At 39.2% G+C, this 27,341-nt stretch overlaps 2 protein-coding genes and 1 pseudogene across 2 annotated transcripts in view; 2 read left to right on the top strand and 1 right to left on the bottom strand.

Annotated features, from left to right (window-relative positions):
• The window catches only part of NT5C2 (5'-nucleotidase, cytosolic II), an 85,356-nt gene extending 80,065 nt beyond the window's left edge, over nt 1-5,291 (bottom strand). The window contains exons 1-2 of the mRNA XM_006879969.1: nt 5,281-5,291; nt 1,946-2,063 (exon numbers count right to left, since the gene is read on the bottom strand). Of these exons, the coding sequence (XP_006880031.1) occupies nt 1,946-2,046 (101 nt within the window). The 5' untranslated portion in view covers nt 2,047-2,063; nt 5,281-5,291. The remainder of the gene's footprint in view (nt 1-1,945; nt 2,064-5,280) is intronic.
• A 1,752-nt stretch (nt 5,292-7,043) lies between these two features.
• Nucleotides 7,044-8,376, top strand: LOC102873148 (endoplasmic reticulum lectin 1-like). Its single transcript, XM_006880180.1, has one exon. The coding sequence runs from the start codon at nt 7,044-7,046 to the stop codon at nt 8,349-8,351; it is 1,308 nt and encodes a 435-aa protein (XP_006880242.1). The 3' UTR covers nt 8,352-8,376.
• A 647-nt stretch (nt 8,377-9,023) lies between these two features.
• On the top strand, nt 9,024-9,329 carry LOC102872741 (annotated as a pseudogene).
• The last annotated feature ends 18,012 nt before the right edge of the window (nt 9,330-27,341 follow it).

Raw genomic sequence — 27,341 nt, 5'->3', positions numbered from 1 at the left:
CCAGTCAGTGGCCTCCCTTTTTACCCTGTTGGAGAAGTTCTTGGATGTGAAAACTGACCTGTTAATCAGATCATTGGTGCTTCAAATCCACCAGCTGCTCCACAGGACAAAGATAAGGCAGTGTGATTCTACAAAGATTTACAGCCTACTCTGTTCTCTGTCCTACAGGGTTGAGTTTAGAATTGAATCTCAGCAGAAAAAGATACACAATTATCAGTTGTTATAACCTTTTTGGAGCTGACACAGTGGCACAGTGCATTAAATGCTAGGTTGCCAACCCAAAGGTTGATAGTTCAAATGCACCAGCTTGCTGTAAGGGAGAAAGATGAAGCTGTATCCTCCCTCAAAGATTTATAGCCTCCAAAATCTGATGGAGGTTTGCATGAGTCAGAACAGACTTGGTAACACTGGGTTTTTGTTTATGCAACCTCCATAAATAAAACCAGCAATGTCAATAAATACATTAGCATCTACAGATGCTTGTATTAGAGCCCAAATCTTCCAATCCTATAATTTCACTTAACACATAAACTGCTAATTTCGATCTAAAAAGAAATTATTCATAAGTATAGTAGCTATTTAAGATGTAAGGAAAGAGAGAAGTGCAGTAATGAATGAATGGAAATTCAAAATCCCTGTAAATTATCATTAAAATTATTTTAAAAAAATATTAAAATAAAATTTTAAAAAAAAGATGTAGGTAAAAATTGGCATTCAGCCAAGTCTGTATATAGCCTTCCACCCAAGTTACAATAAAAAGTTAAAAGAGAATGTTAAAACCTTGTGAAAAATGCAGTTAATGTCACCGAATGATGTATTTTGGGAACGGACAAACAGGAACTTAATTTGCTGTATTCAGTGAATACTGACTAAAATTATTCTAAAAAGATACAAACATACAAGCCTCCACAAACCCAATCTACATGAACAGAGCTCTGGTGACACAATCCGTGGGCAGGTGTGTTGCTAACAGAAAGGCAGCACCTCTCTGATGGTTTTAACCAATCATCTGGCCCTAGGAAGAAAGATGGGCACTGTCCCCTCCTGCACTCTACAGCCTCTCAAACCTGCTTGGAGGGCCAGCTATGAGTCGGTTCAACTGCACAACGAGTGAGTGAGTGAGTGACAGATGAGGATGAGTAAATTAAAAACTGAAATTAAATTTTTAGGGAGCTCTGGTGGCCTAGTGGCAAGAAGTTGCACTGCAATCCCAGAGGTACACAGTTCAAATCCACCAGATGCTCTGTTGGAGGAGGGACAATCTCCTCCTGTACCAGTCAGATCCAATTTGACGGTACACACATAACAAATAATAAAATTTAAAAAAGAAAATAAAAATTTAATTTAAATTTTTAATGACAAAATTACAGGAACTTTCTTTCAAGCATAAGTCAACTGAAGAAAGCTTTGATAATACCCAGATTTAGCTACATTCAGTCAGTTCAACATCCAGGAGCCACTAGGCCTAATTCTTAAATCTGTTAAAATTATATAATAATTCAATAATTAACACTGCATTAGAAAGGAGGAGGAGAAGAACTGACCAAAACGAACATATGATTATGCATTCTATGTATGAGAAGAATCTGAATAAAGAGTGCTCTGTGGGGTGCTGTGAGGAAGGGGGGTGAGAAGGTGGGGAGAAAATGTGTAGCAATGAATAAATAAAAGGAAAAAAATTATTCTGACTTGCGGTAAGTGTGAATTAGTATCTTTACTCTTATTAATTAAGATGTAATTTTTCACTACTAAAGACATTCTACTTTTGGAATACTATAGTAACACCAAGAAGATGCAAGGTGTATCAGATAGGGATTCGAATCTATACTTTGGACTGGGTGTATCGTCTGGACTGGGTTCTTTCTCTTTGCATTTCATCACTTCCAAAATGAAGCTAATACATCCCCACCGTAGAGATGTGCTGTAAAGATGACAAACTCCTTACCGATGGTAGGCTTCCCGTCGATACTTTTTCAGGGCATGTTTATCCATGTTAGCAGGCACATCTGCTGCATTCTGTAACCGATCACTCCAGGAGGTTGTCATTTTATTCTAAATGTACGCTGAAATCTAGAAAAGAAAAGCAGCCGTTTAGATAACTTAGCACAGGCATCTGTCTACCAAGACTTAAGGAGTTGCACAGCCAACCAAAGCAGTTTAAATCCACCAGGTGCTCTGCAGGAGAAAGATGGGCAGTCATTGCCCATGAGATTTAGAGCTTCTCAAAACTCAATGGATGGTCAGCTATGTGTCGGTTCTGCCTTAACAGTACTGGTCTGAGTTTGATACTAGTGTTTTGTGTTTTTTTTTATAAAAAAAAACAAAGAAGTGGGAGCAAAGGGGTGAGGATGTACGGGGGTGGGAGGTTGTTAATCACAGGGTTGCACAAACTGACAGGTGGAGGAAAGGATGAGTAAGACTTTGTAAGTAAACCAGTAGAAAAATAAAAGTTCTATTTTAAATAAAAAATACTAGAATGAGACATTTGCAAACTTCCTGACATAAACATCTAATAAAAGATGATGAATATAATATTGAAAATAAATACATTTCTAAACCATATAATTTCATAAATTTAGAAAAACCATTTAATATAGTAATTTCTACCCAGAAAGATCATACAGATCACTTCCAAATAATTAAACTTGACTATCAATCACTCCACCACTTGCCTGTCAGTTGTGGCACTGCGGTGGCTCTTCCTGTGACACTGGAAGCTATGCTATCGGTGTATCAGATACAAGCAGGATCACCTAAGGCGGGCCAGTTTCAGCACAGCTTTCAACCTCAGACAGACTAGATAGGAAGCAGGACTGACCACGACTTCTAAAGTTAAGAAGCCCTTGAAAGCTCTATGTGTAGGAGCAGATCATGTCCAATATAGTGCCTGAAGATGAGCCCTCAGGTTGGAAGGCACTCAAAATACTAGGGAAGAGCTGCTTCTTCTAAGCTGTTGCTGTTGTTGCTGTGTACCATCAAGTCAGAATCAACTCACAGCCAACCCTCCAGCAGGTCTGCAGAGGCAGTGAACAGCATGGGAGTAGCCTGCCCATCTTTCCCTTGTGTAGAAGTTGCTGGATTCAAATCACATGCCTTTGGGCTGGCAGCACAACTCATTACCACTAAGCTACCAGAGCTCCCTCCTCAAAGTAGAATCTAACTTAATGATGGAGCAAATTTTTCACCCACTGAAAGACTTTTGTTTATGTGACACAACTCAATATAAGGCTACCAAAAAAACATTAACAATTGAAACTTGGGATGAACAAAATATGAATTTAAGAAAATTGGAAGTTGTCAAAAATGCAATGGAAATGGATAAAGAACTGTATATCCTAGGCATCAATGAGCTGAAACGGACTGTTGCTGGTATGTGCCACTGAGTCAGCACCAACTCATAGGTGGCCCTCCAGTGGGTTTTCAGAGGCTGAAAAATCACACAGAAGTCAGTACCCATCTTTTCCCCATGGAGTGGCTAGTGGATTTAAGCTGTGTGCCTTTGGGGCCACCAGAGCTCCACAATGGTCATTCTGAATCCAACAATCATATTATCTACCTCGTCAGCAATGACAAAGAACAATGGTGTTGCATTCATATTCATAATTAACACTGCAAGATCTGTCCTGTGTACAATGCTGTCAATGATGGGATGATTCAGAACTTATACACCAGCTACTAAAGCCAAAGATGAAGAAATTGATGATTTTTACCAATTTATGTAATCTGAAATTGATCAAATATGCAATCAAGAGGCATTTATAGAAACTGATAATGAGAATGCAAAAGTTGAAAACAAAAGAGAAGGACTAGTAGACAGAAAATACGGCCTTAACAACAGTCCAGAATAAGAGGACTAGGAGAGAGGGAAGAGGGAAGGGGAAGGTAGTAATTCAACAATGAATGAATAATAAAAAAAAATAAAAAAAGAAGAAGAAAGTGAACTGGGGGTGGGAGAGAGAAAGGAGGGGGAATTGTGCAATAGTGAATAAATGAAAAATTCAACTTGCATTAAAATCACAATTAAAATAAAAAATTGTATTAAGAAAATATGGCCTTCCTAGTAGAAATTAAGCCACAGAAGACAGGGCAAAATTGTATATAACCAATGACTTTTTAATGGCAAATGTCTTTAAAAAAGAAATTTTTAAATATCTTTGTCAACTATACATATGGACCTCACCTGATGGGCTATATAGGAATCAAACTGGCTAAATCTGTGGATAGATATGGCAGAAGGGGTCAATATCATTAGTCTGAAGGTGGCCAGGGGCCAAGTGTGAAGCACAAAATCAATTGCTCATATGTAAGTTAAAAATTGAAGCTGAAGAAAATTAACACAAGTCCATGAGAGCCAAACTTGCAGTATATCCCACTTGAACTTAGAAATCATCTCTAGATTGGAAGCACTGAACATGAACGACTAAAGACTAGAAAAATTGTAGATGGCATCAAAGACATCATACATTAAGAAAGCAAAAGGTCACTGAAGAAGACAGGAAGTAAAGAAAAAAACCAAAACAGATGTCAGAAGAGACTTGACATTTGCTCTTGAACATAAACACTGCAGAGAGCTGAACAGAAGATATCAAAGGCAACACAAGAAGTCAAACTAGTATGATGAAATGTACAAGGACATGGACTTAGATAATCAAAAGGGAAGACACTTGGCATTTCTCAAGCTGAAAGAACAGAAAAAAAATTAAGCCTCAAGTTGCAACACTTAAGTATTCATGGCTGGAAAAGAAGAGGTGATCAAGAAAGAAGGAAGATTCTCCATGGGATCACTGCAACGGCGGCCTGCTGCACAGCACAGCAGAATATCAGGCTGGCACTGTGACAGGAAGCCCACTTTCTGTTGTACACAGTGTCACGTGAAATGGAAGCTGACTCAACAGCACCCACCACTGACAATCCCTCTAAGAACTTTAACTCGAGGTTCTAGAAAAGAGACTGAGACCACATAGTTTGTAAACTACTTCCTTTTAACTAATGCATGCTTTCATGTGTTCTTAAGTAAGCAAATATTTAATGAAGTCTATCACTCAGAGGCCCAATACAATTGTGTCTGATTTCTAATTATTTCATGTTTTTTCCACAGCCATATGATAAATTCTTTTTTTTTTCCCACTCATATTGAACATTAGAGACTGAAGACAAAATAAAATTTAAAAATTCATCTCATTAGGATAAAACATCTAAAACTAGGTTGTTGTTGCTGTTTTAAGTGTCACTGAGTCGCAGACAACTCATAGCGACCCTATGAACAAAAGACCTGAACACTTGTATAACTTTCATCGTTTCTCCATGTTCATAGAGTTTCCAGAGGCAAGCCATTTCGGAAGTGGATGCCACTCCTAAGCTTGTACCACCAAACACTGTCCACCATGAGTAGCCATTATTGCATTTGACACATCAGTGTCACAGTTTAGCATCACAGCAACCACAAGTTACCTCTGTACAGCACATGGACAGACCTGTGCTATGCCACTTAGAAGAATGTTTGACCACAAACAATTAAAACCAGGCCTGAGGGCCGCAAGCAGTGAAATATCTTTGGCATTATTTGTATTTTTTAAGTTCTCATCCATAAATAGATTTAAACAAGTATGAAAAATTATTTTTTAGTGTTGGTAAGTTTATTAACACTTTCAGTGGTTATAAGGCTTAAGAAATCCAAGCCAGATGGCCACCCTCAGATCTCACCATCCCTACCTTTTTGCCCCTATTCTTTCCTAAACTTCTCAATAAAATAGTCTGATGTAAAGAAAACTAGGTTATTAAAATCTCATTAAAATAACAGTTCTCATAAAAAAAAGTCTGCAACCTCACATTTCCAATTTTGAAATAAATCATCCTTGCATTATTTTTGAACTATACAGATTTCCAAACACTGTTTATAGGTCAAATATTAGCAACTATAGAAATATATTCCAGGTTAAAACTTACTTACTTATATAATAAACTTGATAGAATTTACCTGGTAGCATTTTTTTAAATTAAATTTTATTAATTTTAATGAACATTTACAGAGATTTTGGGTTTCCATTCATTCATTGTTGTACTATTTTCTCTACCCTCCCCCCAGTTCATTCCTCTTCCCCCCCTTGAAAGTCTGTTTTGTTTTGTTTTTTTTTAAATTTGTTGGATTTAGAAAGTCTGTTTTAATTGTGCCATTGCCACAGTGCTTGTCAAAGTCAGTTCTGATTAATCTCCTTTGTCAGTGTGTCCTTTGCCATTTCCTATCACTCCTCCCTGAGAGAGACTTCATCCTACCTGGTAGCATTTTATGAGCTAAAACTGGGTACTATAGGTATTTTTCTATTTTGAAAGAATTACAATGGAACAAAAAATATTTCTCTTCTATAACTCATACTGTATTCTATATACATTTACGTAAGAATGAGCTATGAAACTAGTATACCGTCATGAAAAGAAATGAAAACAGTAATTCCAGTAAAGATTTTAATTAGGGGAGCTCTGGTGGCCTAGTGGCAAGAAGCTGCACTGCAACTCCAGAAGTGCACAGTTTGCTGGAGAAAAAGGGGCAATCTCCTCCTGTACCAGTCAGATCTGATTTGATGGTACACACACAAATAAATTTTTTTTAAAAAATATTTTAATTAGGATTCTATGGCAATTATAGCCATACTGTAAAATACAGGAACTAAAATTTCTTGCTCAGGACTTAGGTACAGCGACCACAGAGTGCTCAACACTACTAAGGATGGTTTTAAGATACACTGCAACAGAATCTTCATAAATTGTCATCTTCAAAAAAAAAGCAAACAAAATTATCCACACAGTATTATCATTTCTGGAATTCATACAGCTCAGGTATTATGGCTTCAAAACAGAAAATAGCATATAAGACAGGTTAACAGCTATAAAAAAATATCTTCTTAAAAAAAAAAAGAGTCAAGCACATTCTAATTTTTTTTTAAATAATTTTGCCTTGGGTTTCCCGGGACCCCAAGACTGCACAGACCGAGTTAGCAAAGTGTCCTGTGTTAGGTCAGGACTCAGGACCGAGGGACACAGGAGGGATGGAGAGGAGCCGCGGGCAGCCCACAAGTGGAGTTTTGTATAAAGAAGACAATTATGTCATCATGACAACTACACATAAAGAAAAATATAAATGCATACTTCCTCTTGTGACAGGTGGAGATGAGGAAGAAGAAAAGGATTATAAAGGCCCTAACCCAAGAGAGCTGTTGGAACCGCTATTTAAACAAAGCAGTTGTTCCTACAGAATTGAATCATATTGGACTTATGAAGTATGTCATGGAAAGCACATTAGACAGTACCATGAAGAGAAGAAAACTGGTCAGAAAGTAAATATTCACGAGTACTACCTTGGAAATATGTTGGCTAAGAACCTTCTTTCTGAAAAAGAACACGAAACAGAAGAAAAATCAAGAGAGATTCCTACTAAAAATATCGAAGGTCAGATGACCCCGTATTATCCTGTGGGCATGGGAAACGGTACACCTTGTGGTCTGAAGCAGAACCGGCACAGAACAAGCACTGTGATGTATATATGTCACCCTGAATCCAAGCATGAAATCCTTTCAGTCGCTGAAGTTACAACCTGTGAATATGAAGTTGTCATTCTGACACCACTTCTGTGCAGCCATCCTAAATATAGGTTCAGAGCATCTTCTGTGAGTGACATATTTTGCCAATCAATGCCAGGCTCGCCGTTTAAGCCCCTCACCTTGAGGCAGTTGGAACAGCAGGAAGAAGTACTAAGGGTGCCTTTTCGAAGACATAAGGAGGAAGAGTTACAATCAACCAAAGAAGAGAGATTTCCAGCAATCCACAAACCCTTTGCAATTGGCTCTCAGCCGATACTAACTGTTGGAACAACCCACATATCCAAATTGACAGATGACCAGCTGATAAAAAAAGAGTTCCTCAGCGGTACTTACTGCTTTCATGGGGGTGTTGGATGGTGGAAATCTGAATTCTGCTATGGCAAACATGTACATCAGTATCATGAGGACAAAGACAGTGGGAAGACGTCTGTGGTCGTGGGGACTTGGAACCAAGAGGAGCATACTAAATGGGCCACGAAGAACACAGCGAGAGCCTATCACCTTCAGGATGACGGCACCCAGACAGTCAGGATGGTGTCACATTTTTATGGTAATGGAGATATTTGTGCTATAACTGACAAACCAAGACAGGTAACTGTAAAATTAAAGTGGAAAGAATCAGATTCTCCTCATGCTGTTACTGTATATATGTTAGAATCTCACTCCTGCCAGTATACCCTTGGGGTTGAATCTCCAGTAATCTGCAAAATCTTAGATACAGCAGATGAAAATGGACTTCTTTCTCTTCCCAACTAAAGGGTAATAAAGTCGGGGGAAAAGGTAAAAAAAAAATTGCCTCCTAGCCTTTTTTTTTTTTTAATTTAACAAAGAGCCACAGTTACTCCTGCACCAGTGAGTTTTATTGACAATGGGACAGTCAGCATTTAAATCCCTCCTTAGTGCCATGTTACCCCATTCACAATACAAACCAAGCACAAGGCCTGGGTTGAGGTGTATATGGGGTCTTTCACTCTGCCTCCTCTTTATATACAGTCAGTGCAAGAACACAGCCCGTGGTAAGCTTAAGGAGGCCTAGGCTTTATTTTTTAAATTTAAGACTATTTTGGTGTTGTGCTGTGTGAAGAAGATAGCCAGATTTGCTTTTTGGTTTTTTTAATTAATTTAGTTTGTTTATTTTTCATTTCAATGAACATCTACAGAGATTTTGGAATTCCATTCATTCATTGTTTCACCCTTCTCCCCGCACAAACCCCCCCCCCTTTGCTCCTCTCCTTGAAAAGCAAAAGAAAAACTCCCTCATTGGTACACAATCCCCCCGCACCTCCCCAAACCCCACCCCCTACCCCCAAATATAATCCACTCTGCAACCCTCATTGCCTACAGCCAGATTTGTAAACCCGGGAGTGAGATCCGGCCTGTCCGAGGTCACTGTTTTGCGGAGGCCCTCGGGGTGAAGCCACCATCACTATGTCTGACCACCAGGAGGCAAAACCTTCAACTGAGGACTTGGAGGACAAGAAGGGAGGAGAATACATCAAACTCAAAGTCATTGGACAGGAGAGCAGTGAGATTCACTTCAAGGTGAAAGAGATAGCACAGCTCAAGAAACTCAAAGAATCATACTGTCAGAGACAGGGGGTTCCAAAGAATTCACTCAGGTTTCTCTTTGAAGGTCAGAGAACTGCTGATAATCACACTCCCAAAGAACTGGGAATGGAGACAGAAGATGTGACTGAAGTTTATCAGGAACAAACAATTCAACAATTTAGATAATCTCTTAATTTTTTCTTTTCCCTTATCCTTTTTTATTTTTAAAAATAGTTCTTTTGTAATGTTGTGTTCAAAACAATTGAAAACTGCCACCTATCTTCAAAACACCTGGTATTTTGAATTCTGGTGTTCATTAATCATTACTATTTAACTGTGCTGATTTTTGGTGAGCAAACCTCAGCCCCCTGGATAGTGCCCTCTTTTCTTAAAAATTCCTTGTGTGCACTGAGAGGCCAGGCTTGGGGGGTAAATAAGATCAATCAACGATGCAAGTGTTCATAATGACTTTCCATTTGGCCCTGAAGTTCTAATACATGACTGCCTCACTCATAGACTGACTTTCAGTGGGAGAGGGAAGTTTTTCAGAGAACTCAACTGTGGAAAAATTTACCTTTTCTTAACTTGAAGCTACTTATGTGAGGGTCTGGACCAAAAGAAGAAGAATATCAGGTTGGAGTGATGATGACATAATGGTAAGAGTTATGACTAACTCCAGAGATGGCTTCCCTGAAGAGACATTAAAATTCTTGTCAGAAGATCCCAGAAAAATTCTAAATTCCATTGACAGTTAATTACCCACGTAGAAGTGTATGCATCAGAACACTGATCTCTTTTGATTTTATTTGTACTTTTTTGCCTGGGATATGGATTTTATATGGACATTGTCTGTACCAGCTTCATTAAAATAAACAAAATGTTTATAAAAACCATTAAAAAAATTAAGACTATTTTAATTATGTTTCTCTTACTACCATAAAAAAAAAGAAAAATTAAGGAAGGTTAGCAATACTTTCTAATTTTAACTTTTAATTACTCAAAAATTTTATTAAAAACTACTTAAAAGTCAGGCACATCAACTTCTGCTTTGCACTTAAGATGTAATTTTAAGGACTGATTAAGCCACCTGGCTTAGATAACTAAAAACCAAATAAAATATATGAAATAATGGTTTCCAAGCCATTGGATATGACAAAACAAAAAGTAGTGGTCTGGGAGATGAAAAGGAGCAACATGAACCCAAAGATTGCTCAAGTTTACTACTTGAAGAAAAGGTCCAGAACTGTTACAGAGAGGAGAAACCAAGGTAGGGTCCAACCCTCCCTCAGATTGTAGAGATGAAGCTGCTGGCCTGGCCCCAGGAGGAAACGGAGGCGAGAGCTACAGATTACAGACCAGAAAGGGCAGAGACAGACGCACGGAGAATGCTGGAGATTTGCAGAGGGTGATTTTCAAGTTTTCATCTTCATACTTATTAGCACATGTGGGTGACGAAATATCTTTAGGGCTCCGATCTTGCTGCCATATTCATCTATATATACATACACCATATTAGGATAGAATGTGCCACCTCAAGAGTCCCTGAAGCTACAAAATTTCTATCACAATTACTTTTGCAAACCTGGTTCCCCTTGCTTCTACAACATCATGCAGAGCTAGTGATCGAGTTTGACAGCCAAATTAATCTTTGTAGATTCCAGCTTCTCAAATAATTTGCTCAGGATACAGATTGAATAGGTATGGGGAAGGGATTGAATACATTTACTAAGGCTTTACAGTAAAATAAAGGTAAAAGAAATTTTCTTAAATCACTGTCTACAAACAATTCCTCACATGATGGACTTTGTCTAATCTTCTCTAACACACTTCAGTATTTCTATGGTAAACTTTTAAACTCTACCCACAGAACTTCAGTAAGTTAGTCTATTTAATGCTTAGCATTTATGCAGTTACAGTACAATTAAGGAATGAGAATTCTATTATCATTTGGGGGGGGGGATTCCAGCAGGTAGGTAAACATTCACAGAGGGGAACCCTGGTGGTACAGTGTACTACATGTTGGGTTGCTAACCAGAAGGTCACTGGTTTGAATTCACCAACTAACTACTCTGTGGGCCAAAGATGGGCAGGGTGCTTCTGTTCAGATTTATAACCTCAAAATCCAAAGCTAAGGTCGCCACAATGCAGAGTCCAATGTTGTGGGCTTGGTTTTGGCAAATGTTAGGCTTAATTAACCACAGTTTCTCCTAATGAGGTACAGAAACGACCAAAAATAAATAAAAAGCTCAAAGTCTGACTCCTTTCTTGCAGTACCAGTACAGTCAGAATCATTCTTTGTTTCAGTACAAAATGTCTAGTCTGAAAAACTGTACTGAAAGGGTAACAACTGCAATAAACTCAAAATGCATTTAAAATACTTCTAGTTTCACACTTTAAAATACTTTAAAGTCAAAACAGACCCAGTATTTTTTTACCACTAACATTACTTTTCCTAAAAAAAAAAAAAAAAAAGGAAACCAGCTGTCCAACAGCTCTCGGCAACTTGTGAAAACAGGAAGCTGAGACTAACAAGATTGGAGGGCTGGAGAATATGCTCTTTCTGAAAAAGTGCACTTACACAACGCTGATGGTCCTATGTAGTGAAACCACTACATTAAGGCCAGAATCAAATGGGTTTGTTCTTTCTGTAATTATTCATAACACAATAAGAAGAAACACTACAAACCATGTCCTACTACACTAAGCTTCGTCCAAACGGAAACAAATCAACAGCAGTCAGGACTTCTTCTCATGGCAGTTCTGTGTTAAGACAAATTGTCAGTCTGCCAGGTTCTTAACTTGGCACAAGCTCGCTTACAAAGCTATTTTAAATGTTTACGTCGCGTCAGTAAATCACTTGGAAAGAGCATTTTAGCACAATACACAGCACAGGCCTATTGGGCAAAGTGTTCAGCACACATGACCGTTTGAACCAAACAGTCACTTCTCAGTGGTGTAAATGTGCCAGCGTAGATAAAGGGGGAATGATAATACCAGCAGGTAAATATGAACATTCAGTGTCAGCCACTGTCCTAAGAACACTGCTCTGAAACAAAAGAATACTTCTCAATAGTTGCTTCAGATTTCAGATTTTATTATTATAGTCTTCACAAATAGAACTTTGATTACCATATTACATACATGAAAGCTGTCTTATGAGAAAAGGCAAATATATTTAAAAAGCAAAATCCTCCGTTATATGGGCTTGTGTTGCAGCGAGGTTTCAAACATGCTTCTTGTTGTTAGGTGCGGTCAAGTTGGCTGCAACTCAAAGTGACCCCATTACCATCAACAAAACGCTGCCCAAGCCTGTGCCATCCTCACAACTACTGCTGCACTTGAACTTAACACTGCAGCCACTGTATCGATCCAGCTCACTGAGGGTCTTCCTCTTTCACTGACACAGTAATCACTGACAGATGAGCAAGTAAAACTATGGAAGTGTAGCGCTTACCCAGTTAGTTTTATCATTGGGGTGGGGGCAAGAGTCTCTTCTGAATTCAATTTTCTGTGAAGGGGCCACAAAGCAACTTACTTACTTACAAACATGATGAGATGAAGTCCCCTAAGAAGACTGATGAAAATAATTCGCCAGTATATGCAACCTAACACCTAAATGAGAAAACAGCACTTTCAAGTAAACTACTGTTTTTAACATATTTCATAACTTCTGCTCCTGTGGTTATGAAGTTAGCTCTGGTGGGCTAGTGAGCCATCTACCCAAAAGCAGGCAGTCTGAATCTACCAGCTGCCCCCACAGAGAAAGACAGGAGATCTCCTATGCAATTTACAGCCTCTGAAACTGCCTCAGCTGAGTCAATTTAGACTCAATGGCACCGAAAGAGTCAGGGTGGGAGAGTGGGCTGATTCCTCCTAGTCAAGGCCTGTCAATTTTTCTCAAAAAGGCTAACTTGTTAAAATTGGACTGAGTGTATATTTTTTTTTCTTTATTTTTTTTGACTGAGTGTATATTGAGTTCTTACTGAAGCTTTCTACCTTATAAACAAGTTTAGTCACATCCCAGCATTTATGCACAGTAAGTCTTGAGTACTTACTGAAGGTTTCTGTCTTGTAAGTGGGAGGGGAATAAAACAACAAACTAGAATGTACTGAATGGCTCATTATCTCTCATCTTTCAAACAATTCACAATGAACAGTTTTTGATCACTTTTCATTTTATTGTTTTCATTCTGAGTTATTATCATTCAACCCAGGTTGCACTCTGCATTCCTGTCAAAAGCCAACACTCAGTCTTCACACCAAAGCGCTGCAGATGGCTGGCAAATTCCAGTTGATAAAACTGCACTTACCCATCCATTCGTACTCTCCGACCCTCTTATCCTACTACTTTGGTATTGTATTTAATATTTCCAGACATATCTGATCGCTTGTGTCTTATCAGTTTGTTTTTCTAAACTGTGAGTTCCAGGAAGGTGAGACTTGCTTACTGCTATATCCACATCACCCTAAACAGCAGACTTGACACACACTCAGTACTTAAATATCAGTTAACAAACTGCCAGTGACCTCTCTACACTGGGGGTCTCTTGTTCAGAAGCTATTATTTGTGTAAGGCTGAAAATGCAAGAATACTGTTAAGTTCCTCATAATGCTTTAAGTGAATTTTTTGTGAAATCTTACTCTTGGTTCAGAAACAACTCAGATTCTTGGCTTGATTAATGTAATAATATTTCACTAACATTTCGACATCAAGCCTTAGAACAAAAGGTTCCTTGTTCTCTAGTGGAAAATAACACAGATGGGATCTTGTCAAGTGAGAAACGCAGTTACCTGTTGCCTTGACAATTTGTTTTTCTTCTTCAAGAGTCAGTGTGCCCTGTTCTCTAGCCTAAAACTGCAACTTAAAAATATCAATTTGTTTCATTTGTATCTAAAGTTATGAAAATATACAAAAAAAGGCCTGAATTATGTTTTCCTGAACATTCTGTTGTTGCTACTGCTCCCAGAATTTTATCTTTGCTATATCACACAGGATGCTACGTATTTGTTCTTCATCAGTATATTAAGGTTGCTTCTAACTAGATATTTTGACAATATCATAGATCTGTAACAGTAGTAGGGAGCTCTGGTGGCTTAAAGGTAACGAGCTGCACTGGCAGCCCAAGATAGGCAATATCCTCCTGAACAATTTTTTGCTTCTGAAAACCTGCTGGTCAGCTATGAGTCAGTTCCAATTCCACGCACATAACTATCAGTAATGCGGTTACGGACAAACTAGAACAAGAGAAAATATTTTAAATTCTTGAGTTTGAGGATATGCATTATTCTATCCTCAAAATACTGACTGGTACAATTGACCTAAGATCTGTCAAAAGCTACAAAGTTGAACAGTGTTTACTCTCAGCCAACATAAAACATGCTGCACTTTTAGGAATAATCCTAACTATTCCTGGTTTTTAATAACAGGTAAAAAATTCTGTTTAATTTCAAAACAAGTTCATTCTATTACCAAGAGAAGCTCCTGTGTATCATTCAACTTGGTCTGGACTGTTATCATTCCTCTTAAAAAAATAATATAAGATGGAAAGGCAGAAATAAACATCACAGGTATTTCTATCTTTATAGAAATTCATTTTCAGGGTTTGTTCTACTTATTTGGTAAAAATTCCGAGATACACATATGTCAAATGCCTTAATAACATTAACATAATAGCAAATATTTATTTACTCTTCCTTATTTTTTATATATTATTTGAAGCTGTACAGTTTACCTTTCAATATGACTTTTCTAGTCATTGATTTAACTTTGCTATGTAGATGGGCGGATATATGCAAATCAGGCATGTTATTCTCTCTACAAGGGGACTGGCCAGTCTCAACAATAAACTGAATAGCTCCAGCTGCCCAGGCAGATCTTCTGGTTCCATTAAAGAAAATGCAAGAAAATGGAAGATTCCCTTCCTGCTTCAGCTACATCTACAGCCAAAGTGGAGACCTGACATGAAATGCGGCCACATCAAGTGAGAGCAAATATTGGCAGGACTGAGAACTTTGTTGGACAACTGGGCAACTGGAGATGGGAAGTCAATATAGGCAGGACTGATATTAACAAAGAGCCACAAGGCTCCAGGCTGAGGTGCCTACATGCACATTTCAGAAGCTGTCTTGACTGTATTCTGTTATTAATTTGTATTATATAAACTTCTGACCTCCCTAATAGGGTTCTATGTGGTCTATGAGTTATTACATTGGATTCTGGACTCATTAAAGTAGTAAGACTGGTGCTGAGATTAGCAGAAAGAGGTACAGGAGCATGGGGAACATGTCTGACCTGATGGGAATTGGTTTTGTGCTACTGATACTGTTGATGGGGACTGTTCTCCTTTGTGACTGTGGTAAAGGTCAGACAGGGCTGTCCCCATGTGGCCCCCTGTGCTTTTTAAAAACCATTACAACCATTCTTATCAACTATATTATTATCTAACATTTTGCATTTATGATAATATTAAAAATAATCTACTATCCAACTATTCTAAACATTAACAATGCACATCTGGGAGTGAAGGGTGCTAAGGTAGGAGGTGAGAATAATGTTGGCTGTGTGCCAACTCTACTGGGCCAAATTCACAGTGATGGAACCATTATGCAATGATGTAACTGGTCAGTTTTGTTATGGTGTGGTCATCCTCCATTTTCATACACCACTGATTTTTATGTAACAACCTGGTCTTTGGAACCTAACCATGTCAATAAGTCAGCTCTGGAGGTGCAGAGCATTACCAAGTTATGCTATGAACCGAATGGTCAGCAGTTCCAATCCATCAGCTGCTCAGCAGTAGAAAGATGGGCAATGTCCTCTCACAAAGACAGACAGCCTCAGAAGCCAGATGGAGGTGTCAGGACAAGTCAGAACCAGTAAGGTGGCGCTGAAAGGTGTATACAAGAAGCCTCCGTGGGGTAGAGCACTACGTGATAACCAAAGGTCTCAATGCTAATCCACCACTTCTCCACAGGAGAAAGATGAAACAGATTCTGCTTATAATAAAGGTTTAAAGCCTCAGAAACCCAGTGGAGGTTCACCATAGGTTGAAAATTACTCAAAGACAGCAAGTTGGGGTTGTTTTGGAGTAGATATATACATGTTCTAACTAAATGATCCTCACAGTAATGTTATGAGGCAAAGACCATTTCCCACATTTTACAAAGGAAACCAGGCAAGATACATAAAATCATGACAAAAGGAAAAATTACACTGTGGAGCTTCACCACCCAAGGTTGAAACTTGGCTCCAACACCAATTAGCTTCATGACTGAACAAGTTATGTACTGCATTTTTATGCAAATAGCAGTTATATATTGTTTTGCTAACCTCACCTTCCCACCATGGTATTTTCATAAGCATGTTATATTAATTTTTTTACATGTTCCTGTAAAAAAATCTAGCACAGCTTACAAAAATATCCCGGAGAAAAGGTGCAGCCACTGGCAAACACTTGAAAGTCTAACACCACCAAATGTTTGTGAAGGAAAAGGCAAAATGAGAGTTCGCACAACCTGCTGATAGGTATACAAGTTAGTATTTTGAAGAGTCATTTGGTATTACCTAATAAAGCTGATGTGAGGAAAGATGGGCAATTTACTCCCACACAGTTTACAGCCTCTGAAAATCCAATGGAGGGTCAGCTATTAGTGGGTTCCAACCGGACAGCACATAACAATAAAGGTGAAGATGCTCAGACCCTATAACCTAAGAATTTCCTAGGCTTAGAGAAACCTTCTCACATGAATAAGATGACTCATCAAAAAATGTTCTCTAAAGCACTGTGAATACAGGAGAACAACAGAAACCGATAAAATCCATAAACAAGCTTCATGGCTTATTCATTTAATGGAATATCATTTAAAAACAAAAAGTGCAGCCAGAACATTCCTTAATAGCAAGAGTGGCAAGACTTTCTCTCATATACTTTGGGCATGTTATCAGGAAGGGCCAGTCCCTGGAGAAACGCATCATGCTTGGTGAAATGAGGGTCATCGGAAATGAGGAAGACTGTCAATGAGATGGGAGCGGCACAGAGGTGCAACAATGAACTCAAACACATTGGTGACTGGAAGGATGCTGTCCACAGTCATTCAGGTCAAAGCCAACTCAACAGACACCTAAGAACAGACTCAAGACTCACTGCCCTTGAGTCAGAACCAACTGAAAGCTGACCCTTTACTGGGTTTCTGGGTTGGATATCACACAGGAAAAGATCACTCATCTTTCTCCCTCGGAGCTGTTGGTAGATTCAAGCCATAAGAGAGACAATGCCTTTGACTTAGTAGCAACTCCCTACAGACTATGGCACCAGAGCCCCTACCTGCCAACAATTAAAAATAAAAGGCACTGCTATCAAGTCAATTTCAACTCATAGCAATCCTGAAGAGCAAAGCAGAAGTGACTCATGGGGTTTCCAGAAATATTACAGAGCAATTACATGAACTACGGACACATCTATCAACATGGAGATATGGATATAAATATTTTTTAAAAAATTATGTTGTAGAATCAAACATGCAATATAATAAACTATTGCCATTACTTCCATAGAACTGATTCATAGCAAACCTACAGGGCAAAGGAGAACTGCCCCACAGAGTTTATTTAAAAGGCTAAAAATCTTTATGGAAACAGATTGCCATATCTTTCTCCTGAGGAGCAGCTGGTGAGTTTGAACTGCCAACTTTCTAACTAGCAGCCAAGTGCTTAAGCACGGTAGCACCACGGTTCTTTGTAAAAAATACTAAACAAGCATATCTATAAACACAGACACTTTCATATATACATATTAGTAAAAATATAATGGCAATTACTGAATTCACAGTAGTGTTTTTAGAAAGGGAGAAAAAAAGAACCGATCAGCAAGCCTCAAATGTACCTGCAACGTGTATTCCTTAAAAATAAACTAAAAAAAATAAAATAAACTCAGTACCTCACACTATATGTAAAAATGAACTAAAAAATGGATCCACTGACCTAAGAATCAAACGCCCAAAGTCGTAGGGGTGAAAAACCCACAAAACATCAAGATTTTATAAAATGAGCAGTATAAAGAAAAACTGCCACTTTCCTAACTAACACTGAACTATAAAGATCAATAAAATACCAATCCTGGTTCCTTCTGTTCCACATCTTTTCTGGCTTTATGTGCACACAAACCACTTTGAGTCAGGTCTAACAAATTAAAAGGTCCAGTCCTTCCAGAGTGCCAAGTGAGCCCGAGACCTCCAACAATAACCACAAGCTTGGGAGTCTCCAGGACCAGTCTCACTTCTGACCTGCCACCTACAAAGCCAGTATTCCCTCTTGCTCAGGATAACCAAAAGATACTGTTGTACAGTCGAAATGGGCTCCTGGCAACCCTCTATCAAGTTTCTGAGGCTGTCCTGTAGAGAAGCTGCTAGATTTGAACCACCCACCTTTCTGTTAACTGCCCAAGATGCAGTGCATTTGCCACCATGGGTCTCCAGTCCCTTTCTGACCTGCTATATTCTACCATTCCATAAGGAGCAGTAATTTGCTAGAAATCACAGAAAAAGCTATTCCATTTATTACAGCACAGAATACAAATAAAGAGATGCACAGGTGCTGTCCGGGAGAGTTTCCAAAAAGACATATTACCCTTCGACATATAATACGTCTTTTACTAATCAGGAAGTCAATGATCCTTCTCTGTCCAGTGCTTTTTTGAGGACCTCTGTGGGGAAAAGGTGGGCAATCAACTCCCTGTCTCTGAAAACCCACCAGAGGGTCAGCTATCAGCAACAGTAACTTCATAAAACAGTATGGAGAAACCATTCCACTTACGAATTTATCTCCTTTCTCCATACCTATCTAATCTGTGTGCTGAGCATGTAACTTGAGAAGTTGGACTTTATGAAGAAAAATTAGGATTAGAGAACATTCAATAACGTGTTATGCAGATGATACAAAGAGAAGATTTGAAGCAATTACTGAAGAAGGTGAAAGTACAGCCTTCAATATGGGTTGTATCTCAACGTCAAGAAAACAAGACTCTTCACCTCACCACTGGATCAATAGGCACATCACAGCAGATGGAGCAAAGACTGAAATTGCCAGCAATTTTATTTTACTTGGATCCACAAGCAACACACATGGCAGCAGTAGTCAAGAAACCAAAATAAGTGATGCACTGGGAAAATCTGCTGTCAAGTATCTCTTAAAAGTGTTAAAGAGCAAGGATATCAGTTCACCTGATTCAAGCCAGTGTTTTCACGTGCGTCTTTTTTTTTTAAAGTCTGAATTTGTTTATTTATTCTTTGATTCTACCAGTTTCAGTTTATGCATTTTTTATTATTAATTTTAATGAAAGTTTACAGAGACTTTGGATTTCCATTCATTCACTGTCGAATTTTTCTCCCTACCCACCCCTCCCCCCAGTTTGCTCTTCTCTATGAAAAGCAAAAGAAAAATTCTTTCCTTGTTATACAACAATGCAGGGCCCTCCAAGTCCACTCCACTGTGCAGCCTTCATTTTGGACTCCTGTCATGACAATAATACCTTATCATATATCTATTTTAAACTGTTCTCTTCCTCGTCTGTTTCAATGCAGTATACATAATTTATCCTATCTGCCTCAGCTTCCCCCCAGCCCTAATGTCAGTCCCATTTTACAACAGTAGCATTATGTATGCAGTATTTGTCCTTTTGTGACTGAGATATTTCACTCAGCATAATGTCCTCCAGGGTCACCCATTTTGAATAATAGTGCATGAGTTCCCTGTTTTTCAATGCAGCACAGTATTCCATTGTGTGAATATACCACAGCTTCTCCATGCATTCATCTGTTGATGGGCACTTACGTTGTTTCCAACTCCTTGCTATTGTGAACAAAGCCGCGATAAACATGGGTGTGCACGTATCTGCTTGGGTGGGAGTTATGGTTTCTTTGGAGTATATTCTCAGTAGTAGTGGAATTGCTGGGTCAAATGGTATTTCTATTTGCAACTTTATGAGAATGTGCCACACAGCCTTCACTTGCTTCTTACGCATATGAAAGTCAGACAATGAAAAAGAGTGATCACAGAACTGATGCAGAAGAGTGCTTAGTATTTCATGGAATGGCAAAAGAACAAGTAAATTTGTTTTAGAGGAAATCCACCCAGGGTGTTCCCTGGAAACAAGGACGGTGAAACTCTGACTCACATTCTATGGGCATGTTGTCAGGAGACACCAGTTGTTGGGAAAAGACATTACACTGGGAAAGATAGGTGGACCCTGAGAGAGGAACACTCTCAACAAGGTGGAAAGACACAGTGACTGTGCCGATGGGCTCAGCCATGGTGGAGATCATCCAGGAGAAGGCAAAGTGCTGATCAAGGTGTCCACACGGCTGTTATGAGTCAAAATTGACTGGATGGTACTTAAGAGCAACAATTTCAAGAAATTCAAACCTTGTTTCTCTCTTCTGAGTTCAGATGATATCAAAAGATAGATCCTTCTGGCCTGACCAGCCCCTCTGCAAACTACCTCATTAGCCTGTCATTTGTTAAGTGTAGTCTGGAACTCACTTTTTAATTACTGAGGAAGTTCCAAGATTCTGGAGGTTTATGTGCCAGGAACCAAGGACAAAGATCAAATCCTTTGGATAAAGTTAAGTAAACCTTACCCTTTGCTTTTAAATGGATTCTGTAAAAGGAATGAAAGATAAATTGAAAATTTCATTAAGATGAATTTATGATGAATATAACTGATGGTCACTGATCTATAAAATTAAAAATGGCTAAAAATAGGGAACTTTTTATTATATACATTTTAACACAATAACATTTTGAAATATGTTACCTTCTAAGATCACACAATTAAAAGCTTAAACTGAAAGTATTTATGACAATTTTAACCACTAAGATGTAATAAAGAAGCTGGGTAATGGATCTATTAGGCGATCACTGTATTAGTTTATATAAGTTTCAAATATTTAATAATATTTTTTAATTTTTTTATTAAAAGATTAAAGAAACCTTGTCAAGCTGAAAAAATTAGCTTCAAAAAATACACATTCCACTGGACATCTGAAATGGAAACATGCTAACACTCAATAAGCTTGTGTTTAAAAAAGAAAAAAAACTGCTAATACATTTCAGACACCAGATTTCAGTCTTTTCCAGCAGACCCTGGAATACATAGCAGATTGTTCATTTCACACTCTTGATAATGCCATCCAACTCAAGTCACAAAAAAGCTATTTTATCCCTATCCAATTCAATTTGCCCGACTAATTCTGCATTCAGGGAGCTCCAGTGACACTGTCCATGGGGAGCTGCACTACTGACCCTCCCTGGTGTTTCACATCCACCAGCAGCTCCCAGAGAGAACAATGGGCAATCTTACCATGAGATTTAGGAAGCATCCATTTGACGGTGGCTCACAGGGATCCCAAGAACAGACCTGAACCTTCCTCTGTCCTATGCCAAGGTCAAGGTCTCCCACAAGGTCACGCCCATTGCTGCAGGCACTGTAACCCTCTCACTGAAGGTCTTCCCCTCTTTCTTCGACCCTCCACCCACCTTCAGACTCAGACAGGCAACAGTTAAGTTAGGTGTATTCAGTTCTGACTCTACAGCAAGGAGAGGATGAGTGAGTGAATTCTGTACTCACCCCCAAAATAGGACAGTTTTGTTGCCCTGCTAGCACTTTAACTTTTTATGGGTTGGTGATTAAAGAGAAAAATAAAAAAGGACACCAACCTCTAAAAATTCTGGTAACCAACTAATCATAAAAAACCTTTGGCGAGAGGAGCTCTGGTGGCCTAGTGGCAAGGAACTGCAACTACAATCCCAGAGGCGCACGGTTCGAATCCACCAGATGCTCTGCCGGGGAAGGAGGGACAATCTCCTGTACCAGTCAGATCTGATTTGATGGTACACGCACACAAAAATAAATTAAAAAAGAACAAACAACAAACCTTTGGCAAAAAGCATCATATAAACCCATAAATGACAAGGTCATAAAACAGTTTATCAATGCCCTTAAATTAATAACTTTTTCTGGTCTAAACAAAATACACCCAAATAATTTTTCTTTTAATAAAAAAAAAAAAAAAGACGGTGAAGGGTGTTATCTGTTCATTACTATCTGCTAGGAACCCAAGGAGCATATTTTGTACTAACAGACTGTTCTAATTTAGCCAATTTTATCACATTTTCTTTCTCTAAAACATTGTATTACTGAAAGCGGGCTACACCTCCTCCTCACTTGCTGCCTTGCTCGGGTCACTATGCAAAAACTGGCATGAAGTAAAAATGAAGGATGACCACATCAGATCTCAAAACGGAGGATGACTGCATCACTAGGCAACTGCCAATGAATCATTTCATAAGCACCAAACCAGAGACAGCCCAACCACGCTGACACATAACCTTAACCATCACAGTCATGGCAACTCTTGTTTGCCTGGCTTCTCTTGTTTGTTACCATCATCTTCCATTGTTATAATGAGTATCGAACATTTTACTATTACTGTAAATTCAAAAGGTCAGTTGAGACAGTGAGTGAGTGAAAGGGAGCAGTCTTCATTTTTACTTCACTATAGGTAACCTGGGTTTGCTGTGATGCTCAACCTTTTACCATGGGGGTCTTAAAAGCCATAACGGCCGCCCATGGTGGACAGTGTTTGGTGGAGCTCTCAGTTTTAAGAGAGGTTGGGAAGCAGGAGTGGCATCCACTTTCTAACCCACTTGGAGAAACTATAGTTATGGAAAGGCCTCAGGTCTTTTGTTCATGAAGTCACTATGAGTCATGCCCGACTCATGTAATCAACAACAATTTATGAACTTCAGAGAGTACCAGAAGAATGTCTGTGTTTCACTGACTATGCAAAGGCATTTGACTGTGTGGATCACAATAAATTGGGCTAACTTTGAGGAAAATGGGAATCTCAGAAAACTTGAATGTGCTTACACAAAACCTATTCTTGGACCAAGAAACAGTCCTCAGAATAGAACAAGGAAACATAGCATGGTTCAAAATAAAGAAAGGAGTCCTGTTCCCATACCTTTTCAATCTGTATGCAGAACAGATCATTTGGGAGGTAGGGCTTTATGAGGAGTGTGACATCAAGATTGGAGGAAAATTCATTAACAACCTAAGATATGTAGATGATACAACCTTGCTTGCTGAAAGTGAATTAGACCTAAAACACTTGCTGCAAAAGGTCAAGGACTAGGGAGCTCTGGTGGCCTAGTGGCAAGAAGCTGCAACCACAATCCTAGAGGTGCATGGTTCGAATCCACCAGATGCTCTGCTGGGGAAGGAGGGGCAATCTCCTCCTGTACCAGTCAGATCTGATTTGACGGTACATGCACACAAAAACAATAAAATAAAATAAAAAAATTTAAAAAAAAAAGGTCAAGGACTGTAGTCTTCAATATGGATTGAAGTTCAACATCAAGAAGACAAAGATTCTCAACACTGGGGCAACTGGCAGCACCATAATAGATGGAGAAGAGGTTGACTATTAGCAATTACAGCTTGCTCAGATCCACAATCAACTCTCTTAACACCAGCAGTCAGGAAATCAAAAGACAAACTGCACTGGGAAAATGTCATCATGGACCTCTTCAGAGTGCTGAAGAGCAACGATATCAGTCTACATACAAAGATGCACCAATCCAGGCCATAGTCTTCCCAATTACTTGTTAACTTCAGAGTTGGACAATGACTAAGGATGACAGAAGAAGAATAGATGCCTTCGAGTTGTGCTGGAGAAGAGTCTTGAACATACCATGGACTGCCAAGAAAACAAATAGGTCTGTCTTGAAGAGGGTAAAACCAAGTCTCTCCTTGGAGGTTAGGATTTTGAAGCTTAGCCTACTTACTTTGGACACGTGGCCAGGAGAGAGATCAGTCCTTGGAGAAGGACATCATGCTCGGAAGGGTAGACAAACAGCACAGGAGAGGAAGACAAAGATGAAACAGATGATACAGTGACTGAGGCAATAGGGAGAGAGGGGAGTTGGTATGTCAGGGTTAGTGAAACTGGCTCAGGACAGGAATGGGTTCAGAGCTGCTGTATGCCTTGCAGGCAACTGAACCAATAACATTTTATGATAGGTTTGGAAGCAGGAGTGGCATCCACTTCCTAAACAACATGCCTACAGAAACTGAACTTTGATAAATATCAATAGTTGCAGTGGGACTTCAGGCCTTTTGTTCATGGGGTCACTATGAGTTGTGCTGGACTGGAAGGCAATCAAAAACGTGTGCTTCGAGTGTCACCTTCTTGATGTTTTCCTAGATGCCACCAACCCACAGAAATCTCTCATCTCTGTAACCAAGACAGAAAGGGCGAACATTTTAGAGAACAATGAATGTATGAGCAAAAATGTGCTCATTTCAATGACATTAATCTCATTTAATTCACACAATCTTATGAAATTGGGTTTTTTAAAATTTTTTTATTATTAATTTCAGTGAAAATTTACAGAGACTTTAGATTTCCATTCATTCATTATTGCACTTTTCTCCCTGCCCACCCACCCCCTTCTCTTTGAAAAGTAAAATTCTTTCATTGTTTTACAATCCCTCCTCCCAGGTCCACTCCACTATGCAGCCTTCATTCTGGACTCCTGTCATAACAAAAATACCTACTCACATATCCCTTTTAAACAGTTTTCTCCCTCATCTGTTTCAATAAAGTATACATTATTTATCCCGTTTTTCTCAGTCTACCCCCAACCTCGATGTCAGTTCTGTTTTACAACAGTTGCACCATGCAGTATTAGTCCTTTTGTGACTTAGATATTTCACTCAGCATAATGTCCTCCAGGGGTCACCCATTTTGAATAATATTGCATGAGGTCCTTGTTTTTCAATGCAGCATAGTATTCCATTGTGTGAATATACCACGGATTCTCTTTTCCATTCGTTTGTTGATGGGCACTTAGATTGTTTACAAGCCCTTGCTATTGTGAACAAAGCCGCGATAAACATAGGTGTGCATATATCTGCTTGGATGTCAGTTATGGTCTCTTTAGGGTATATTCCCAGTAGTGGAATTGCTGGGTCAAATGGTATCTCTATTTGCAACTTTTTGAGAAAGTGCCACACCACCTTCCACAATGGTTGTACCATTTTACACTTCCACCAACAGTGAATAAGGGTTCCAGTTTTTCCACAACCTCACCAGTATTTGTTGCATGCTGTTCTGTTAAATTTTGCTATTCTTACTGGGGTGAGATTATATCTAATAGTTATTTTGATTTACTTCTCTCTTAGACCTAGGGATTTTGAGCATTTCTTTTTGTGCTTGTTGGCCATCTGAATGTCTTCTTTGGTAAGTGTTCATATCCTGTGCCCATTTTTCAATTGTATTATTTACCTTTATCTTGTTGTGGTAGGTTTTCTTTTTCAAGACTAGAAAAGCTATGTGAGAAAGTTACATAGCTGCCTGCCTCCTAGCTATCTTGACTGTGTCCATGTCACTTAAAATATGCATTGAGATTGTTAACACTTGTGTTAGCAGATGTTGTCTAAACAGTTCAAAACACTACATCCTTCTAACAAAAATTTACTGAGGGTTCATAACCCAGGCATTACTGACGACTGGGCATTTAAGAATGGATGATGCAAACAGTTAAGGCTGAAGACACCTGCCATCTGCTTCTGAAAGGTCATAGACTTGAAAACTCCCGAGCACTTCTACAAAGAGAATGTCATGAGTCAGAATCTACACCAACCCAACAATAGTCCCTGCCGTCCAATCATAACTAACAGCTGACCAAGGCTGTAAATCACAGGGGAGGAGAATGTCCATCTTTCTTCTCCCTCAGAGCCACTTGTGGAGTTAACTGCCAGAAATGCATGGTTTTGGGGTGGGCAGAACAATTCCCTATGGACTATGCCACCAGCCCTCCATATATCAGAGTTGGCTGGTAAGGAGCATCATGAAGGCATGCAGTTTGAATCCACCAGCTAATCTGTGGGAGAAGGAGAGGCAATCTTCTCCCCCAGGGATTTACAGCCTTTGAAAACCCACTGAAGGGTCAGCTCTGGGGTGAGTTCTGGTTCAATGCAATTACTAACAACAGGCCTTATACAAATGAAAAGTAGGTAAGTTTTCTAGACATACAAGGATATCACACAAACTTGAGTTAAGTGTAAAATTCAAAGTAATAATGTACACAGTCGTTGTTGTGTACACTGCGTTGGAATCGACCTATAGCTGACCCTTAGGTGGGTTTTCAGAGGCAGTTAACAGCACGAGAGACTGCCCATCCTTCTCCCATGACACAGTACATAAAACACCTATTTAAAAACTAGATCTGTATAAAGAGGAGGAAAAACAAAATCTTGTAAATAGCATATAATAAAGTTAGACTTTTTTTGCTGTCATTGAATTATACTTTTTGATAAGAGTTAAGCAATAAAAGCATACAAGTTTTAATAAAACATATGCTTTTTTTCTGTTAGAGGTGTGTGATTTGGTTTTCTTTCAGAAGATGCACCTGGCTATTAAGAGAAAGGCTCCACGCAAGTCAGTTCAGTATAAATCTTAGTGCAATTCTAAATTTTTGGGGAAACTTGGAGTTGACTGTCAATTTTCACACCATCGACTCCTTAAATGTGTATGTTGAATGAAACCTTGCAAAACATCTCATTTTACAGATTAGCTGGTTACTAAATTCCAAACGCTAAATTGTGGGCTGATTCAGGTAGTGTCACAGCCTATACTGGTAATAATATGATGGATCACACTGCAGTAAAAACAGAAAGCCTCAGCCCCCTGCACGTGGAGTTTTAATTACTGGCCCGCTAAGTCTACTGGAACTTCAACAGGATAACTTCTAACGACTGGTACAAGTGAGAGGTGCGGGTGGCATAGCGGGCAGGGAGCTGCGCTGCCAACCCAAAGGCGGCCCCCTCCGCTTGTTTGAACCCGCTGGCAGCTCCGTGGACAGGCCATCGCTCTCCACCCTTCTTAGCACATGTAATTTACAGCCGCTGAAGCTGGACGGCTGGCCACCAGTCGGTTCCGACCATCTGGCTATGAACGAGTTAAAAGTGTGGTGGCAAATATTTAAAAGATCTAGAACCTTCCCCAATGAAGTTTCCCTGGGAAACAGCACGGTTGCCCTCGCCTGTCTCTCCCATAACAGTGAGCAGAGTTTGCATCAGTTGCCTTCGGAGACAAAAGGCATAAAGAGACAAAAGGCACTGTCAGTCCACGGAGGGC

This window comes from Elephantulus edwardii, unplaced genomic scaffold, assembly GCF_000299155.1.
Source record: "Elephantulus edwardii isolate Elephantulus edwardi_28Jun2011 unplaced genomic scaffold, EleEdw1.0 scaffold00006, whole genome shotgun sequence".
Lineage (NCBI taxonomy): Eukaryota > Metazoa > Chordata > Mammalia > Macroscelidea > Macroscelididae > Elephantulus > Elephantulus edwardii.
Note: the sequence above shows the minus strand (reverse complement) of the source record. Positions and strands in the feature narration are given on the sequence as shown.